The following is a 21,298-nucleotide window of genomic DNA, read 5'->3' on the forward strand; positions in this document are numbered from 1 at the left end:
CTAGGTTATGTTGGCTTTTAACCTTCAAGGTTAAAAGAACGAGTTAACCCTTACATGTGCTCATTTATGACAAGCTGCCTTTCACTGGGCACAGGACAGAGCCACACTCTCGTGCTCTGGCTTCTCACTCTTGCCTACAATATATTCTGTGTGTGCCCAGTTGAGAACCTCTGTTTACCGTACGATGGCATTGTCCCCTCCAGCTCTTGGGTCTATTACAAGTTCTAATCCATATCTTTTACATGTCTGAGTAACCTTTGGTTTCCAGACCAGGTAAAGTTGCCAAGTGCCAGCTGCAGCTAACTTGTCCTCCCATGTACAAACCAAGCACTTTACCAGCAAGGAGGCTTAGTTAAGGACTTAAACTTTCACTCTGACCAATGACATAGCATGTTATTTTCATACTATTCAATAAGATTCTATCACCATGCACCTCTCTGGGGTGGCTGATGGTTTGTCTCTGCTCCATGAAAATGGGAGAGGGAGAATATTGGCAAGGACAATGGGCAAAGCCATCGAGATTTTAAGGAGTGTCATGGCTCTTTAACACTAGTTGACAGCAGTGACAGACTTGGTGTATTGTCTGCCAAAAGATACAGCAGTGAACTGGGTGGGATCGAGCACATCCAGGGTGGGCACACACACAGAGTTTGGAATCTAGAGGCGAGATGGATCCTAGGTATCTTGGCTGGTTTGACACGAAGTACCCCCAGCAGGGACCCTGCTGTTCTCTCCCATGCAGCACTGAAGCCTCTGCTTTAGGAATGGAGAGATGAGAGAGGAGAGTTTTTCCACAAGGCTTGTTGGCCAGGCTGTCCTTGCTGCTACACACATTTCCCGCCCTTCCACCTGCAGAGACAGTGTGAAAGTGAAACATTCTCACTCACTGTCTGTGCTCCTATTTGCCCCAGTGCCCTTCTCATTATTCTTCCAATGAGGGTCACCTTCGTGTCAGACACTCTCCTGCTATCATCCATACCATTCCTGACGTTCCAGGCGGCGGAGTCTGATGGTGAAGTAATTAGAGAATATCCAGTGAAGATAGAAATAACACAAGCTGCAGATGACCAGCCTCCTGGTTCCTGGGATCTCTCAGCGACTTAACTTCCACCTCCGGGATGTAAAACAAGCCCTCTCTGAACCCCTTCAGATTGAGGGAATTTACAGATCAGAGTTTGTACATTGTAGCTGGTTGGGTCCTGAGGCTCCCAGGAAGAGGGAAGGGGAGTTCTAGAAAGAGGTGATGGAATCTAGTCGAGGGATTTCCACGCAGGCATTTTGTTACATAATTACACAATGTAATAACTGGAATTGTTCAGAGTTTGTCTCGGCTTCTAAATTGCATTATTTTTAAATGTCTTTTTCATGCTCTTCTCCTGATAAAGGTACCCATAACTGCCATCCAGTCTCCAGTATCCCCGTGGGAGCTGAGCCAGTAATAAGGGTAGGACATGGCCTCGGTGTAAATCTCTCTGTCCGCCCACTCCGCACAGCATGTCTGGACACGTGTATATAAGCTGCCATAGTTGCATGGCACGAAGGCTGGCAGGAACATTGCCCTATGTAAAGGTCTCTGCTTTTGGCATTTTGTTTACAATAGTGAGTAACCCTAGTGCTCATGGCAGTTGAGGTCACAGCAGTGGCCTGAGCCAAACGGTACTGCATGAGGCACGTCTGATGCAACTCGCTTCCTTCGTGTACCCTGCAATGGTCTCTCATGAACCTTAAGCATCACAGTTCCTCCCTGGGCCTCACGGCTCGTGTATTGCCTGGTCGGCCCCCAACGTTAGTAACATGACTTACTTGTGGGTGAACTTTGTGGTTTTCTTAACAAACCATTTGTCCCACTGGGATACAGTTAGTTTTTCATTCGTGGATGCCGCTTCCAGGCAGCAGCATTCACTGCTCACCTCGGGCCCGTTGTGGAGTCTGAGGGCGTCGTTCAAGCAGGCTCCTCCATAGTATCGTAATCCCGGCGAGACCCCTGTGGGAGGACTCCTCTGAAAAGCAAACAACACACTCAGCCCTGGCACCAGCGACTCTCTTTTCAGTGCAGGTGCCGCCTTATAACTAGAGCTGTGTATCATGGCATGAGAGGGAAGTGATAGGGGGCTCCATGGTGAGGGCACAAGTCGAAATGAACTACAGTAAAACGGTGTGCAGAATAACTAGGGCCATCCTGTCTCCCTGCAGAATACAGCAGCGCTCTGTATGGTTTCAGTGGAGGCAGGATTCGGTTTGTGCTGAGATACAGGTTGGACACAGGCACCTGGCCGCCAGAGCGCTTATGAATCCAGCTGATCTCTGCAGACAGGTTTGAATTTTCCTGTTACCCTGGGGAGGGGGAACCTCCCCTCTACAGGAATTAAAGCTCCTGCTTTGAGATCACTGTTCTGATCCTTTGTGAGCTCCTGCTCTCCACTAGCCTCTCAGGCAGTCCAGGGCTCAGCTTGGCAGTGCTCCAGCTTCTCAGCAGAACTGGCTCATCTGCTCAGAGTCTCCTCCCCCAGCCACAGGCTAAACTCCCAAAGGGCCCAAATTCATGGACTCTCTTGAGAGCAGCTGGGATAGAAATGCCGCCTCGTTTACAATTAGAGATGGGCCCAGGACAGGAAGTTCAGAGCCAGGGTTTTGCTTTAGCCTGTTATAGTGACAAGTGTTAGCCCCAAAAATGAGATCCAGAGTTAGAGTCAGAATCAGCAAATCCCCTTCCCCTAAAATTCTGGTGGGTTCGGATCAGTGATTTGGGTTGAGCCCGTCTGTGATTATAACATAGGACAATCTTCCCCCCCTCTCTCTCAGGGATGAGAGAGGAGCCCTGCTGGACACTGACGCCTTCCACCCAAAGAGACTGACCCATCTCCTCCAGCTCCTCCTGGGGAGGTCACTGGCAGCCACTCCCAGGGGTGTGGGCTCAGGAGATGGTCACATGTTCCCATCCTGAGATTCTGGCAGAAATTCTGTTCACTGGGATTACACCCGATTGTGTAAAATGGGAACCGTGCGAGGGCAAATAGCTACGATTGCAGAAAGTGTCACAGAAATTCTGTTCTCTGCCCAGATTTGGGTCTCTCAGACTGAGTCTGCCCATCCCCTGTTACCTTGTTCTGATCCAGGATCATTTTCCCCCTCGCTGTCCCCGGTGTAATACTGCAGCTTCGCCACTGAGTCATCTGAATAGGAGACTGGAGAGATGAGAACCAGAAATTCATCACAATGAGAACAGCAGGACTGTGGGACTGGGAACACATTTGAGGCATGGAACAGGATTTCTGGTCTCAATCTACTCCTTCTTCCAAAAAAGATGCTGGATCACAGTGACTCTTGAGTGGTGAGAAGCTGACACAGACTCCCCAAGAGACATCTCCATTTTATTGTCGTAAATGTGACTGAGGGGATGCTACAATCTGACCAGAAATATACTGGGGTGAGTGAAGGGCAAGTCTCTGGCTGCTGGTCCAGGAAGTTCCACAATGGTCCTGGCCTCCTCAGCCACAGAGGGGATTCCTCCTTCTTAAGGGTAAATCCCCACCTCCCACATGAATCATTCGATCAGGTCTCCATGGTGTTTCCAGATTAGGCCAAGACATGCCCAGAGCAGAGTCTGTGATTCACTGTAACCATCTTGAAGGTGGTGCTGGGGAATGCCCTGAGCATGTTCCCAGAGCCCCATCACAGCACAGCCCTTGGGCAGGATGTTCCATCGGACATTGAGACAAAATGGCACAAAGGATAAAAGGGCCGTGACTCAAAGTCATGAAGCTCTCCTGGGCTGATCTCTCTACTCTGGGGGCAGCAGGGAGCTGACCCAGGAAACCGGTGGCTGTGGTGGGAGGGGGGCACAAACCATCCCTGCTCGAAAGCTCCAGAAAATTTTCAAACGATAGTTTAGCCTGGCCCTAGACAGTCGTTTTCCTGACCCCTCACTGGTTACACTCCAAGGCTGCAGGACAGGCAGAGTGACATTAACTGTCCCTAGAACAGGGACACTCAGTGTATGGTGGGAAGGAAGCCCATCTCCCTCCGTCTATATGAGTAACTGCAGTTTCACCACAGACCCAGCTCCCACAGCTAAAGCTTGGCAAAAAACAAACAAACAAACAAACAATAGATGGTTTGGTTCTCAGCCATTGGGGATGGGGACGGAAAAAACAAAACCAACCCAACCCAACAACATTGTTTTGAGTTGAGACAAAAATGACTTTTTTTTTTGTAATTTTTGCCAAATTGAAAAGTAAGATAAATAGTTTAATGTTCAGTGAAACCATCTGGTGTTCTTTTGGACATTAGTTAATTTTTGTTTGTTTGTTTTTATAGATAAAATTACAGGAAATTTCTAATGGAAAAATACTATCAAATTGAAAAAAAAAACATGTTTTTTTTAGAAAATGTTGAAATGAAATGAATTGTTCTGTGCGTATTTGGAACAATTGGGTGAAATTGACAGGAATTTGTGAAAGGTTTTGGTGTGTCTGAACCCGCATTTTTCACCAAACATTTTGTAATGAAGACTTGTGTCCAGTGCCAACGAGAAGCTGACAGGGCTGACGCTGCAGTGATTTAACTCTAGGCCAGGGCCTCAGAGGGAAAGGTCATTAGACAGCTGCTCCCTGTTAAGAGTGACAGTTTTCAGAGTGGTAGCTGTGTTAGTCTGTATCAGCAAAAAGAACAGGAGTACTTGTGGCACCTTAGGGACTAACAAATGTATTTGGGCATCTGATGAAGTGGGTTTTAGCCCACGAAAGCTTATGCCCAAATAAATTTATTAGTTTCTAAGGCGCTAAAAGTACTCTGCATTCTTTTTGTTAAGAGTGAGATACGCAGACCTGAGCGACTGAACATCTCCTGCTTCTCTCTCATCAGGTTATAATCAATCTCCTCATACACAGCCTCAGAGAAGGGATCCAAGGGTCTTCTGGAGCCTGAAAACAAAGGGCAGGGTTTGCACAGGGTCATTGAAACCAGAGATGGGAAATACGATGGGATCATCCAGCCCCTCCCCCTGGGCCCTGTGCGAGCCTGAACCCTACAGCCCATTCCCATTGCTCTGTCCAGGCTGGATTGAAATGATCCAGGTGACGGGGACGTCCCTCTCCACAATAGCCCTTTGATGATGGTTCCCAGAGCTAGTTCGCTTTCAGGAAGCTTCCTCACATTTAGCTTAAATGTTCCCTTTTTAATCTCATCCCATTATTCCGGGCTATTCCCCTTTGGAGCAGTTAAAATAATTTTTCCCCTACACTGGTGTTTACACCCATCTGAAAATTGTAATATATTTTTTTCATAGACTTTAAGGCCAGACGGGACCATTAGAAGATCTAGTCTGACCTCCTGTATTGCACAGGCCACTACATTTCACCCAGATACCCCCATGATTGAACCCAAAGTTGCAGCTAGACTAAAGCATTTCAATCCTCCGGAGAATAAGCTATTGTATGCCACAGGCAGAAAGCAGGAGGGAATAAGGTACCACCAATGATCTAGGCCCCTGCAATGGCAGGGAACTGCCTAAGTGAAAAATGCCTAGATGATTCTGGCAGGCGATCCATGCGCTATGGTTCAGAGAAAGATGAAAATCCCCAAATGTCTCTTTTTCCCAGTCTGATCTGGGGAAAATTCTTTCTTGACTCCAATCTGGCAGTTGGTTTGATGCTGAGCATGTGGAAAAGACACACCAGCAAGACATCTTAGAAAGAGGTTTCTCTGTACCACCTCAGAGGACTGGTCCAGTCCATCCAGTGTCACATCTCCATCTCTAGCTAATGTCTGATGCTCCACAGGAGGGCAAAAACCAAACAACAAATATAAGGGCTTCCCAGAATTCTTCCCTGACCCCTGCAGGTGACTGGCTGAAGCCCTGAAGCATGAGATCTGATTATAGTCATTGTCTTCCTGCAAAGTAGTGAATGTTACGTGTATGTTGATGGCAATCCCGTTCTCTACTTTCTTTCCATAGAGCTGGTAGCTAATGTTTGTACAGTGTGTTATAGATATAAAATCCTTGATAAGTGCCACCTATGGTTATTATACAGTATAATGTTCCTTTCCCGCATTTCTCCTTCCTAAGACTGTACTTTCTATTGGGTAGCTCTGATAACAACTATTTACCACAGCTCTATTTTTATATACTTTTCCCCCCTGTCAATAATTACAATCTCTCTAGGTCCCTCTCCATGATGTCTCTCCTCAATGATATTCAGAACCCCTCCCTGTGGCAGATTCTGCAACCCCATGCAGTATGGAACCACTGCATTAAATCTGTGAATGGTTTATGTGCTGTGTTCTGCTGCATGTGGGAGGGTTACCACAGCTCCTCCAGGAACTAAAAACAGTCAGGGATGATTAAGGCGAACCACCAAGATTATAAACAACTCCAGAAAGGTAACAGCCTTTGGGGTCATTTACACAGACTAGTATAAACTGAGTTCCCAGAGACCAAGAGACAAAGAAAGATTTCTGATATGAAAGGCTGAGTTTAAACATACTCAGAGTCTTCATCTTGATTCAGCAAAAGAACAGGACCTTCTGTCCACGGGGATCCCAGAACTGAATGGTTGGAGGGATGTTGGTCTGCCAGGCTGCCCATGATGAAGACAGGTGATTTCTGGTACTTTCAGTAAGTGTGGAGGAATTTTTATTGTTTTCTCTGTGATGCTGCTAAGAGAGAACTGGGTGGTGACTTGTAACTGCTGGCAATACACTGCTCATAGCCTTTGAGGAGAACGCACAGCATGGAGGCTGGCCTGTAGGCAGACTGGTTTGCTGGGGGTATCACAGTGGAAGGCAGGGAGCTTTTCAGCCTTAAAACCCCCTGGTCAGAAGGAGGTGGAACAGATGGATCCTGCCCAGAGACAGGTGATGGCTGGAGGCTTCAGGCCTGACTGGGCACTCCTGGAGTGGATCACTGTGGGGATACATGTAAGCAGGGGAATGGTCCCCCTATCGTGGGGAACTTTCCTGATTTCTGCACTACCCTGATGAAGTGGGCTAGGGGAAAGACCTGAGTCCTCGCTCCAATTTCCTTTACTCAGAGGCCTCCCTGCCCTTGAGGACTCTCATGTCTGCAGAGTCCTCATAACCCCAACAAGGCTGGGCCCAGGATTCCTGGGGGGTTGACCACCAACCTTGCTGTGGTCACCTAGGTCAGGGGCTAGGGTGACCCTACTCCGAGGTGCTCTCTCTGCACTGGATGCTTCCCAACCTACTGATCATTACATACGGTTTAAAGCAAATACAATTTATTTAATCAGCAATTAATTTAAAAAGGAATAAGGAAAAATGAGAAAGTTAAAGAAAAACATCACCCTGCTCTGTAGCAGGGAACATCACAAACAGTGTCTCTGGAATGTCAGGGCAGTTCCCAATCTGTTCCTTGTAGCTCCCAGGCCTCCTTCTCAGGCCCTGGTTGTGCTCCAGGGATGCTGCGAGTCGGACACTTGCTCTGGTGGTGGCCACATGCTCTCAGACTCTAAGTGGCCAGACCCTTCTTCCCATTGTCGCCCTCGCCCTGTCGATCCCCCTTGCTCTCCCCAGCTGCTCACTGCACCCACCTCCGAACTGCTGCAGCCCCAGCTCTGCCACTGTCTCAGCTCCAGCTCCACTCTACCTCAGATGGCTGCAGCTACTGCTCTTCCTCCAAATCCCTGGGATGCTTCACTGGCCCCTCTGGCTCTGGTTGCTACTGCTCTCCTCCCAGGGCAAGCCTGCTCTTTCTGGGCTGTGCCTCTGGCTCTGGGGCTGCAGCTCTACTCCCAGCACAGGGTCTGCTCTCTCTGGGCTGCTTTTCTGGCCCCTCTGGACAGGGTTGGCTCCAGCATTTTTGCTGCTCCAAGCAGCGGGTAAAAAAAAGCCATGATCGGCTTCATTCTTCAGCGGCAATTCGGAGGCAGGTCTTCGCTCCGAGAGGGAGTGAGAGACTTCCACCGAAGAGCCAGACGTGCCACCCCTTTCTGTTGGCTGCTTCAGGCAGCTGCTTGCTGTGCTGGTGCCTGGAGCCGCCCTACCTCTGGATCTGGCACAGCTCTGCTCCCCAGATCAGCCTGGGCTCTTGCCTTCTCCTTAGCTCAGCCTCACTCTGTCTGACCCAGGCAGTTCCAGCTCACAGGGAGGACAGGGCCCACCCTGGCCTCCTGGTTCCCTGATTAGCCTGCCTGCCGTGTCAATCAGGCTGACCTGGAGCACTGGCCTCTCCCCATTCTTTTAGTACTGGGAGCTAGCCCACCAAAACACCCCCACTTAATGTTAGTAAGGGGACCCCAACATACAGATGCAGCTTCTCTGAAACTGTGACACTCCCTAGCTAGCATCATCTCCAGATTTTATGGCTGGGCTGTTCTACTGCCAGACAGTTAATGAAATATTAAATGAGAGAGGAGTTAACAGGCACTCTTGGCCACCCCACGCAGCCCTGTATCACCCCTCACTCTGACATCCTGCAGTCCCCCTGCTATTACAGGGGCATTTCACATAGTGACACCAATCAGGACCCACCTCTGCGCTGTGCCTTGGCATTTCGCACCTGCGCCCCCAGGATGATTAAGACCAGGCAGAGCAGGGCCCCCAGGATAATGCAGATGATCACGGGCACGACTCTCCCACTGTCCGTCTGAGGGCGGCGCGGGGGAGCTGGATGGAAATAAACATGCAATACGAGAGATTATCCTATGAGAGTTGTGTGGGGAGGGGAGGAACAGGGAGCTCTCCAGTCACTCATTGCACAGCCCAGGACAGCAGGGTAATGGACTGGGACAATCTATGTGCCATGGGGGCAGCTCACAGGCTGCTGTTTAAATCATGGAAGAGAGAGATAACAATTGGGTGAAATTGACAGGAATTTGAAAGGTTGTGTTCTGAACCAGCATTTTTCAACCAAACATTTTGTAAGAAGACTGGTCCAGTGCCCAACGAGACTGACAGGCTGCGCTGCAAGTGATTTAACTTAGGCCAGGCCTCAGAGGAAAGGTCATTAGACAGCGCTCCCTGTTAAGAAGTGACAGTTTCAGAGTGGTAAGTGTTTAGTCTGTACAAGAAAAAGAACGAGGATACTGTGGCCCTTGGGACTAATAACAATTATTGCATCTGATGAACTGTTTTAGCCCACGAAAGCTATGCCAAATTAATTATTAGTTTCTAAGGCGCTAAAATACTGCATTCTTTTGTTAAAGTGAGACACACAGACCTGAGCGACTGAACATCTCCTGCTTCCTCCTCATCAGTTATAATCAATCTCCTCTACACAGCCTCAGAGAAGGATCCAAGGGTCTTCTGGAGCCTGAAAACAAAGGGCAATGTTGCACAGGTCACTGAAACCAGAGTGGGAAACACTATGGGATCATCAGCCTCCCCCCCTGGGCCCAGCGAGCCTGAACCCTACAGCACCATTCCCAGCTGCTAGGATTAAAGAAGCCAGGGAAGGGACGTTCTTCCACAACAGCCTTTGATGATGGTTCCAGGGCTAGTTCGTGTCAGGAAGCTTCCTCACATCATCTTAAATGTTCCTTTTAAATCTCATCCATTATCCTGGGCTATTTCCCTTGGAGCAGTTAAAAATTCTTCCCCTACGCTGGTGTTACACTCATGAAAATGTGATCCTTTTTTTCATAGACTTAAGGCCAGACAGGACCATTAGAACACTATCCTGCCTCTCTGTACACAGCCACTGCATCCACCAGATCCCCAGTGTTGACCCAAATGCACTTAGACTAAAGCATCAGTCCTCAGCAGAATAAGCTTGTATGCCACAGGCAGAAACAGGAGGATAAAGGTACCACAATGCCCAAGCCCTGCAATGGCAGAACTGGAAGGTAAATGCCTAGATAATCCTGGCAGTGATCCATGCTCCAGTTTCAGAGGAAAATGAAAATCCCCAAGCGTCCCTTTTGCCATCTGCCTGGGGAAAATTCCTTCCTGACCCCATATTGACAATGTTTGACCCTGAGCATGTGGAAAAAAAACAGCAGAATCTTAGAAAGAGTTTTTCTCTGCACCTCAGAGGACGGTCCACCCATCCAGTGTCACATTCCATCTTAGCTAATGTCTGATGCTCAGAGGAGGACAAACCAAAACAAATATAAGGGCTTCCCAGAATTCTTCCCTGACCCCTGCAGGTGACGTGAAGCCCTGAAGCATGAGATCTGATATAGCATTGTCTTACTGAAAAGTGTGAATGTTCTGTATGTTGATGGCATCCTTCTCCTCTTCTTCCATAGGACTGGTAGCTAATGTTGTGTAGTGTGTAATATAGTATAATCCTAAAGTGCATAGTTTAATATACAGTATAATGCTCTTTCCATTTCTCCTCCTAATGTCTTTTCTATGATACTCTCTACAAACTATTTACCAGAGCTCTATTTTAAAATATTTTTCCTACAATATTCAATCTCTCTGGTCCTTCTCCATGATGTCTCTCTCGGATATTTCAGATCCATCCTTGTGGTAAGATACTGCATACCCCCGGCAGGAGGCTCCTAGGCACCAGCAAGCAAGCAGCTGCTAGGTCAGCCCATTTCAGGGGCGGCCAGCGGCAGGATCCAGCCTGGGAGCTGAAGAAACATACAGCGCCCTGTCGAGCTGTGTTCCATTGGTTAGCACCCGAAGGGCCAAATTCTACTTTTTGCGGGCCCAAAGCAAAAACAAAAATTGGCTGCCCCCCAATCCCAGGCCCCTGGGCTCCCCTCCCACACACCCCCTGCCACTCCAGCACTGGGCTTCCCCTTTCCTCTCCACCAGTGCCTCCCCTGCACCCACTGCGCTCCAGCCTTAGGCTCCCCCCTTGGGTTGGAGAAGTGAGGGGGTTCAGGGGGTCAGATCAACAACAGAAGAAGGGGGGTTGATGGGGCGGAGGTTCACGAGGGCAGTCAGGAACAGCAGCAATTGACTAGCATGGGGCAGGGGTTGTCAGGGACAGGAGGGAAGTGGGTCCTAGGGGGGAATTGGGATAAGAGAGCGGCGCTTAGGAATAGGGGGTGGGGCCCGAGGGGGTGACAGGGAGAGAATATAACCGGAGTAGGGGTTGTGGATGGTGGGGTTCTGTGGGGGGCAGTCAGAGGGAGTCGGATGGTGCAGGGTGGGGCTCCCTCCCCCCGGAATGCCTGTTTTTTGAAATGTTAAAATATGGTCCCTGCCATTTACAGCACTCACAGCAGCTGCCGCAATGAGGTCCCTCTCTTCCTTTCCAGTTGGAGTGCCAAAGGGAATGCTGGGAAATGTAGTTCTCTCTGCTCCAGCTGACTCCTATAGGCAGGGAGACCAAGGAACACAAGCCCCAGAGCCCCTGTTGGTTCTCAGCTCTCAGCTGATCCCTGCCAGTGCCGCTCCTGCAAATGGGCTGCCCAAGCAGGTGGCTTTGCTTTCCTGGTGCCTAAGCAGCCCAAGCTCCCCCTTATAGAAGCCCAGCCCCATCAGGCACAGAAAAGAACCTACTTTCCAGCATTTCTTTTTCTCCTGGATCCTACAACCAGAAAGGGAGGGGGATGTATGGTAGCTAAAACTTCATGCTGATCAGCTTGCTGTGAATGGAAGAGCTGACTGCCTAGAGTGCGATGTGCACTGTGATGGGGGAACTAAAGTGGCCACCAGAGGACGAAAAGCTCTGGCCCGATTCTCCTTTCAGAGGACATCCCGAACTGAATTAGGGATACTTGGTGTGACCTCACCTTGGCAAGTCCCGCAAAGAAGGAAATGGGCTTGAGACTTATGATAGTGCACCTCTCTATCTGAATCATAGAATAATAGAATATGAAGGGTGGAGAGGGACCTTCAGGCAGGGTCATCTAGTCCAACCCCCTGCCAAAAGCAGGACGAAATTCCATAAATCATATACCCAGCCAGGGCTTTTGTCAAAGGCCTACCTTTAAACATCTCTAAGGAATAGAATTCCACCACCTCCCTAGGTAACACATTCACATGCTTCACCACTCTCTGAGTGAAAAATTTTTCCTAAAATCAATCTAAACCGCTCCCCCACTGTAACTTCAGACCATTACTCCTGTTCTGTCATCAGGTACCAACTGAGAACAGTCCAGATCTATTCCTCTTGGAACTCCCTTCAGAGTAGTTTAAGCAACTACAAACCCCCCTCATTCTCTCTTCTCAGACGAACAAGCCCAGTTCCCTCAGCCCTCTCTCATAAGTCATTGCTCCAGCTCCTAATCATTTTTGTTGCCCTGCGCTTGGACTCTTCCATTTCACATCCTCTTGTAGGTGTGGGGTGCATAACTGACACACGTAGCCAGATTGAGGCCCTCACCGAAAGTCGAAATAGAGGGGAATAACACATTACCCTGATCTGCTGCTCGAATGGCCTAACTCATACAAGCCAAAATGCCATTAGCCTCCTGGCACAAGGGCACACTGTAGCCTCATATCCAGCTCTCAATCCGACTGTAACATCCTAGCCTTTCTGCAGAAACATGCTTCCTAGCCATTCGGTCCTTAGCTGTAACAAGAAGGGATTCTTCCGTTCCTAAGTGCAGACTCTGCACTTAATTCTTGTTGAATCTCATCAGGTTTCTTTGGTCCATCCGTCTAATTTGTCTAGTCCCTCTGTATCCTATTCTAGTCTCCAGTATATCTACAACTCCTCCCTGCTTTAGTGTCATCTGCAAACTTGCTGAGAATGCATCCAACGCCACCTTCAGATCATTAATTAGATATTGAACAAAAAACTGGCCCACCAGGACTACCTGGGGGCACTTTGCCTTGATGGAGTCATTGATCATACCCCCGTTGGAGCCTGACGATCTAGCCAGCTGTCTACGACACCTTATAGTCCATTCATCACCCATGATTATTTAACTTGGTGCAAGATACTGTGGGAGACCGTATCAAAAGCTTTGCTAAAGTTAAGGAACCACTGCTTCCCCTCATTCCTCAGACCCAGTATAATCCTCATAGAAGGCAATTAATGGTAGTCAGCACTTAAAACCTTGTGAATCCAGCTGACTTTCCTAATCACTTTCCTCCCTCTAAGTGCTTCAGAATTGATTCCCTGAGGACCTGTCCATGATTTTTCCAGGGACCTGAGGTGAGGCTGACTGGCCTGTAATTCCCCAGACCTCGTTCTTCCCTTTTAAAGATGGGCACTGACAGTAAGCTTTTTCCAGTCATCCGGATCTCCCCTGTTCACCATGAGTTTCAAAAGATAATGCTCATGGCTCTGCAGTTCACATCCACCAAACTCCTTACAACTCTCGATGCAGTGCATCCGGTCCCGCATGACTTGTGCCTCGTACCAGTTTCTAAATACCCGAACCCAACTTCTCTCGCCACAGAAGGGCTGGTCATCTTCTCAACCCATACGTGCTGCCAGTGCAGCAAGTCTGGGAGCTGACCTTGTGTGCGAAGACAGAAGGCCAATAAAGAGCATTGAGTACATTAGCTTTTCCACATCCTCTGTCACTAGGTGGCCCTCCGCTCATTCAGTAAAGGCCCACTTTCCTTGACCTTTCTTCTTGTGCTAGCATACCTGAAGAAACCTTCTTGTACTCTTAACATCTCTTGCTAGCTGCAACTCAATGTGATTGGGGCCCGCCACCTCCTGATTTGTTCCTGCAATGGCCTGACGCAAAATTTTATACTATCCCTGTCATTTGTCCAAATCTTTCCACCTTCTTGTAAGCTTCTTTTTGTGTAAGATTACAAGGATTTCACTGTTAACCAAAGCTGGCACCTGCCATAAATTTACTATCTTTTCTAACACATCGGGATGTTTTCCAGCGAACCTCAATAAGATTCTTTAAATAAATTCAGCTCTCCTGGACGCCTTCCCCCTCATTATCTCCTAGAGCATCCTGCCCCAATCAGTACCCTGAGGAGTCAAGTCTGCTTTTCTGAAAAGTCCAGGGTCCATATTCTGCTGCTCTACTTTCTTCCTTGTGTCCAGGATCCTGAACATTGACCAATCCCATGGTCACTGCCTCCCAGGTTCCCATCCACCCTTTTGCTTCCCTACTAATTTTCTTCCGGTTTGGGAGCAGCAGGTCTTGAAGAGCTCTGCCCTAGTTGGTTTCCCAGCACTTGCACCAAGGAATTGTCCCTACATTTTCCAGAAACTCTGGATTGCTGATGCACCCGCTGTATTGCTCTATCAGGATATCAAGGGTGATTAAAGTCTCCCAAGAGAACCAGGGCCTTGCGATCTAGTAAGCTTCTGCTAGTTGCCTGGAAGAAAGCTTGTCCACACCTCATCATCCTGGTCTGATGGTCTAAAGCAAGCCTATGAAGGGAGATAGAGCCTAGCAAGGCAGATATGTGGATTCCACTAGAAGTTAAAATAAAAGTAAAAGGAGGGAGGCTCGGAACCGGGCAACATTTACCCAGCACATAAGGAGGATTCCACTTCTGAGCCATGAAAGCAGAAATTGACTTTCCTTCCAGATTTAGCTAATTGTGACAAAGTTTCCTCCTCTAACCTTGGTGGTCCTGCGTTAATTGGCAGATTGCTCACTCAAGGATCTTCCCCACGAGTCTGGATCAACTCTCCTCCTGTGTCTGATCAGGACTTGGAGGTTTGAGGGGAATCCCGGCCCGGCCTCTACTGCCGGGTTCCCAGCCCAGGGCCCTGTGGATTGCAGATGTCTATAGGTCTCTTGTAACAGCTGCACAACAGCTAAAGCTCCCTGGGCTACTTCCCATTGGCCTCCTCCAAACACCTTTTTATCTTCACCACAGGACAATGTCCTCCTGGTGTCTGATAACGCTGTACTCCTTAGTCCCCAGCAACACAACCTCTCACTCTCAGCTTCTTGTGGCCTCTTGCTCCCAGCTTCTCACACGCACTTCCTCTCCTCTGGCTCCTCCCTGCCTGAACTGGAATGACTCTTTTTAAACCCAGGTGCTCTGATTAGCCTGCCTGCCTTGATTGGCCTGCAGTGATCTAAATCAGCTGTCTGCCTTAATTGTTCTAGCAGGTTCCTGATTAAATCTCGTGCACCCTGCTCTGGTCACCCAGGGAACAGAAAACTCTCATTCAAGTGACCAGTATATTCCCCTCTACCAAGACTCCTGTGCTCCTTTGATGCTTCGAGAGCAGTGCGTTGACTGGGGTTCTCTGCTTGGTGCCCCAACAGGCTTTCCCTTCGTTTAGCCATATTACTTCACTCCCCAATCCTGTTTTTCAATTAGCTGTCCACAGATTACTTGGTGGTCCAGACCTGTGGATCCTCCCCCTTAGGCTGGGGGGGTCCCTTTAGAAGTGGTGGCTTCACTCCGCCACTCCTGGATACCAATAGACCCAGACTCCTGTACCTCACTGCCCTGGCGTCTGTCACATATATTCAGAAAGTGAAATCTAGCACCTCTTCCACATTTGAACCACCTCAAAATTCACGAGTGCTCATGCTCAATTTGCAGCTGTGTTACTATTCAGTTTCTCCAAATCAAATATGCATAGGTCCAGATATCCTCCAATCACACAAGCTGAAAATTGTTCCACTTACTGCAGCTCTATAACCATACGGTAACCAAACCTGTCTGTGTTCTGTGCACTCCAAAATGCCTTTGATGAATGACCCACCGTATTTGGAGCGGGAGCGAGTTACCATGACACCAGGCTGCAAGCGGAAGAAAGGGTGCAGGTGGTGCGGGGCGAAAGGCCAAGGGCTGGGGCCGGCAGGGTGCAGTGGGAGGGAGAAGCCAGACCTGGGGCAGCAACACGTGTGTTGTGGAAGAGATCAGGGCTGTTGGCAGGGGGTGCAGGTGGCGGGGAGAGCCCAGAGCTGGGATGGCAGGGGGGTGTGGGTCAGGGGGAGAGTCCAGGTCTGGAGCGGCAGGGATGCGGGGGGAGACAAAAAAACCTAGAGCTGGCCCTGACCAGCGTCTCCAGGATTAGAAAAAACAGAGAAAGAGAGAGAGAGAGACTTGTGTGTGTGTGCAGGGGTGTGAGGGGTTGTTTAAGGCAAGTCCACGCAAGATTGATAACAACTCGCAGAAAGGTAAGAGCTTGGGTGTTACACGACTGATTAAAACGGAGTCCAGAGACCATGAGACAAAGAAAGATTTTGATTGAAAGGCTGAGGTTTAATAACAACTCAGAGCTCATTTTGATTAGCAAAGAACAGGACCTCTTCCACGGGATCCCAAAATGAATAGGTGGAGGGATGTTGCGTGCCAGGCTGCCCATGAAAGACGGGTGATTACTGGTCGTGTCGAAGTGTGAGGAATTTTTTGTTTATGTCCTGTGTGATACTTTCCCTCCTAGTCATTCGAAGAAGAGCTGGGGGTGGTGACTTGTACTGCGGCAATACACTGCCATAGCCCTTGGGGAACGCACAGCAAGGCTGGCCTGTGGGCAGACGGTTTGCGGGGGTATCACAGTGGAAGGCAGGGGTTGTGCAGCATAAAAACCCCCCGCTCAGAAGAGGTGGACAGATGTCATCCCTAGAGACAGGTGATGGCTGGAGCCGAGTAGGCACTTCTGGAGTGGATCACGAATGGGGGGGGGGTGGGGGATACAGATGTAGCTTTTCTGAAACTGTAAAGATCCCAGCTAGTATCATTCTCCAGATTTCATTGCTGACTGCTTCCACTAACAAAATATTAAATAAGAGAGGAGTTAGGCACCCTCGGCCACCCCACCCAGCCCATATGGCCCTCACCCTGACACCTCGCTGTCCCTGCTATTGCAGAGGCATCATACAGTGATAACCTAACTAACTAAATAAAATGTTTGGACTGACAAAAATGGCTTTTTGAAATTTCTGGCAAATGCAAAGTAAAAAAAAAAGTTTCATTTGATGAAACCTTTTGATGTTCTTTTGGACATTTTCTTTTTAAAAATATTTATAGATAAAATAAAGGAAATTTCTAATGAAAATTAATTCAAATTTTAAAAAGTCTTTAGAAATATTGAAATGAGATGAAATTTTGTGTGTGTTTGGAAAAGTGGGTGAAATTGACAAGAATTTGTGAAATGTTTCAGTGTCTCTAAATCTGCATTTTTCCCCAAATCATTTTGTAATGAAGACACGTGCCCAGCTCCAATGACAAGCTGACAGGGCTGAAGCTGCAGTGATTTAACGCTGGTCAGGGACTCAGATGGAAAGGGCATTAGATAGAGCGAGACACACAGACCTGAGCGACTGAACATCTCCTGCTTCTCTTCTCAGTTATAATCAATCTCTTCGTACACGCCTCAGAGAACGGATCCAAGGGTCTTCTGGAACCTGAAAACAAAAGCAGGGTTTGCACAGGGTCTGAAACCAGAGATGGAAACACTATGGGATCATCAGCCCTCCCCCTGGGCCATGTGCAGCCTGAACCCTACAGCACAATCCCACTGCTCATTCCAGGCTGGATATTTAAACGAGTCAGAGTGACAGGACATCGTTCCACAACCGGGGGCAGGCGTAAATCTCATGTCAAACTGCACCTTGAGCTTAATAATTCTTCCCTACACTGGTGTTTACACCCATCTTAAAATTGTGAACTTTTTTTCATAGACTTAAGGCCAGAGGGCATTAAAAATCTAGTTGACCTCCTGTATAACACAGGCCACTGCATTTACCCAGATACTCCCATGTTTGAACCAATTACAGCTAGCTATAATAGCATTTCGTCCTCCGATAAGTCTGTGGACCAAGGCAGAAGCAGGAGGAATAAGGTACCACACATGGAAGGCCCTGCAATGGCAGGGAACTGGCTAAGAGAAATGCCTAGATAATCCTGGCAGGTGATCCATGCTCCATGCTTCAGAGGAAGATGGAAATCCCCCAGTCCCTTTTTCCCAGTCTGCGTGGGGAAATTCCTTCTGACCCCAATATGACATGGTTTGATGAGCATGTGAAAAAAAACACCAGCAAGACACTTAGAAAGAGGTTTCTCTGTACCCCTCAGAGGACTGTCCAGCCATCCAGTGTCACATCTCATCTCTAGCTAATGTCTATGCTCCACAGAGAGGGCAAAAACCAAACAACAAATATAAGGGCTTCCCAGAATATTTCCCTGACCCCTGCAGGTGACTGGCTGAAGCCCTGACATGAGATCTGATTATAGTCATTGTCTTACTACAAGTGTAAATGTTACGTGTATGTTGATGGCAATCCGTTCTCTACTTTCTTTCCATAGAGCTGGTAGCTAATGTTTGTACAGTGTGTTATAGATATAAATCCTTGATAAGTGCCACCTATGGTTATTATACAGTATAATGTTCCTTTCTCCCATTTCTCCTTCCTAAGATGTTACTTTCTATTGGGTACTCTGATAACAACTATTTACCACAGCTCTATTTTTATATACTTTTTCCCCTGTCAATAATTACAATCTCTCTAGGTCCTCTCCATGTTGTCTCTCTCAATGATATTCAGAACCCTCCCCGTGGCAGATTCTGCAACCCATGCAGTATGGAACCACTGCATTAAATCTGTGAATGGTTTATGTATTGTGTTCTGCTGCACGTGGGAGGGTTACCACAGCTCCTCCAGGACTAAAACAGTCAGGGATGATTAAGCGACACCAAGATTATAAACTCCAGAAAGGTAAGAGCCTTTGGGTCATTTACACAGACTAGTATAAACTGGGTTCCCAGAGACCAAGAGACAAAGAAAGATTTCTGATAGAAAGGCTGAGTTTAAACATACTCAGAGTCTTCATTTTGATTCAGCAAAAGAACAGGACCTTCTGTCCACGGGGATCCCAAACTGAATGGTTGAGGGAGTTGGTCTGCGGGCTGCCCATGACGAAGACAGGTGATTCTGTACAGTTCAGTAAGTGTGAGGAATTTTTATTTTTTCTGTGATGCTGCTGAGAGAGCTGGGTGGTGACTTGTAACTGCTGGCAATACACTGCTCATAGCCCTTGGAGGAACGCACAGCATGAGACTGGCCTTGGGCAGACTGGTTTGCTGGGGTATCACAGTGGAAGGCAGGGGCTGTGCAGCCTTAAAACCCCCTGCTCAGAAGGAGGTGGAACAGATGGATCCTGCCCAGAGACAGGTGATGGCTGGAGGCTTCAGGCCTGATGGGCACTCCTGGAGTGGATCACTGTGGGGATACATGTAAGCAGGGAATGGTCCCCTATCGTGGGGAACTTTCCTGACTTCTGCACTACCCTGATGAAGTGGGTAGGGAAAGATCTGAGTCCTCGCTCCCATTCCTTTACAGAGGCTCCCTGCCTGAGGACTCTCCTGTCTGCAGAGTTCCTGTAACCCAACAAGTCTAGGTCCAGGATTCCTGGGGGTTGACCTCCAACTTGCTGTGGTCACCTAGGTCAGGGGCTAGGGTGTCCCCACTCGGGTGCTCTCTCTGCACTGGATGCTTCCCCGACCTACTGATCATTAGATACAGTTTTAAGCAAATACAATTATTTAATCAGCAATTAATTAAAAAGGAATAAGGAAAAATGGGAAAGGTAAAGGAAAACATCACTCGCTCTGTGGCAGGGAACATCACAAACAGTGTCTCTGGAAATCAGGGCAGTTCCCAGTCTGTTCCTTGTAGCTCCCAGGTCCTTCTCAGGCCCTGGCTGTGCTGCAGGGATCTGCGGGTGGACACTTGCTCTGTGGTTGCCACATGCTCTCAGGCTCTAAGTGACCAGACCTCTTCCCATTGTCGCCTCCGCCCTGTCGATCCCCCTCGCTCCCCAGCACTCACTGCACTACCTCCAAACTGCTGCAGCCCCAACTCCGCCACTGTCTCAGCTCCAGCTCCACTCTACCTCAGACAGCTGCAGCTACTGCTCTTCCTCCAGCTCCTGGGCTGCTTCACTGGCCCCTCTGGCTCTGGTTGCTACTCTCTCCTCCCAGGGCAAGCCAGTCTTTTTGGGCTGTGCCTCTGGCTTTGGGGCTGCAGCTCTGCTCCCAGCACAGGGTCTGCTCTCTCTGGGCTGCTTTTCTGGCCCCTCTGGACAGGGCTGGCTCCAGCATTTTTGCCGCTCCAAGCACGGAAAAAAAAAAGCCATGATCGGCTTCATTCTTCAGCGGCAATTCGGAAGCAGGTCTTCGCTCCAGTGGGAGTGAGAGACTTCCACCGAAGAGCCGGATGTGCGCCCCTTTCTGTTGGCTGCCCCAGGCAGCTGCTTGTTGCACTGGTGCCTGGAGCCCCCCTACCTCTGGATCTGGCACAGCTCTGTCCCAGCTCAGCTTGGGCTCTGCTTTCTCCTTAGCTCAGCCCCACTCTGTCTAACTAGGCAGTTCCAGCTCACATGGACGTCAGGGCCCATCCTGGCCTCTCTGCTCCCTGATTAGCCTGCCTGCCCTGTCAATCAGGCTGACCTGGAGCATTGGCCTCTCCCATTCTTTAGTACTGGGAGCTAGCCACCAAAACACCCCCACTTAATGTTAGTAAGGGGACCCTACATACAGATGCAGCTTCCCTGAAACTGTGACATTCTAGCTAGTATCATCTCAGATTTCATGGCTGGGCTGTTCACTGCCAGACAGTTAATGAAATATTAAATGAGAGAGAAGTTAACAGGCACTCTCGGCCACCCACTCAGCCCTTATCACCCCTCACTCTGAATCGCAGTCCCCCTGCTATTATAAGGGCATTTCACACAGTAACACCAATCAGGGCTCACCTCTGCGCTGTGCCCTGGCACTTTGGACCTGCGCCCGGATGATTAAGACCAGGCAGAGCAGGGCCCCAGGATAATGCAGATGATCACGGGCACCGTGACTCTCCCACTGTCAGTTGGAGGGCGGCGTGGGGATGGATGGAAATGAACATGCAATAGGAGAGATTATTCTGTGAGAGTCGGGGGGGGAGAGGGGAGCAGGGAGCTTCCCAGTCACTTATTGCACAGCCCAAACAGCAGGGTAATGGACTGGGACAATCTATATGTCATGGCGGCAGCTCACAGCTGCTGTTAAAATCTGGGCCCTGCCCCGGTCAGCTGGAGCAACAGACAGGAATCATCCTGCTCAGCAGGGCCTGCAGCTCCCACCCAGGTGTCTTCGCCCTCAGTGTCACAGACCATGGAAAGGAGCTCCTTCCTCAGGCTGCAGCTTGCAGCTCATCCGCTCTGACCCAGACCAGGGAAATTTAACCCTGATGGGAGGAGGGGATGGTTTACCTGGGTATTTGGAGAATCTGTCCTCTCTGTCAGACCTGCAGAGGGAAAGGGGGGAGTTGGAGCCTGGACGAGGGGAGGTGACGTGTTTGTTCCGGGGGGAACCACACTCTGAGAGTCTCTGGTTGTCTCGCTGTCACCTCCACAGGCTTCATCAGAGCAGCACAGGGTCTGTTTATTAGTGATTTAAGACCAAGTCCCTTGTGCTCTGTGCAGCAATGAGAACACTAGTAACAAACAGACACTGGAGCCTGTGATGGATGCAAGAGGCTATGGGCTGATGCCTGAGCAATCT

At 49.0% G+C, this 21,298-nt stretch overlaps 1 protein-coding gene across 1 annotated transcript in view; it reads right to left on the reverse strand.

Annotated features, from left to right (window-relative positions):
• Positions 1–1,942: 1,942 nt before the first annotated feature.
• LOC116833583 (scavenger receptor cysteine-rich type 1 protein M130-like) overlaps positions 1,943–21,298 on the reverse strand; it is a gene marked incomplete at its 5' end in the record, with an annotated part of 38,320 nt that continues 18,964 nt past the window's right edge. The window contains 4 exon segments of the mRNA XM_075061433.1: positions 1,943–1,998; positions 3,102–3,185; positions 4,827–4,922; positions 8,491–8,625. Coding sequence (XP_074917534.1) covers positions 1,943–1,998; positions 3,102–3,185; positions 4,827–4,922; positions 8,491–8,625 — 371 coding nt within the window.

Source organism: Chelonoidis abingdonii, unplaced genomic scaffold (assembly GCF_003597395.2).
Source record: "Chelonoidis abingdonii isolate Lonesome George unplaced genomic scaffold, CheloAbing_2.0 scaffold0733, whole genome shotgun sequence".
NCBI lineage: Eukaryota > Metazoa > Chordata > Testudines > Testudinidae > Chelonoidis > Chelonoidis abingdonii.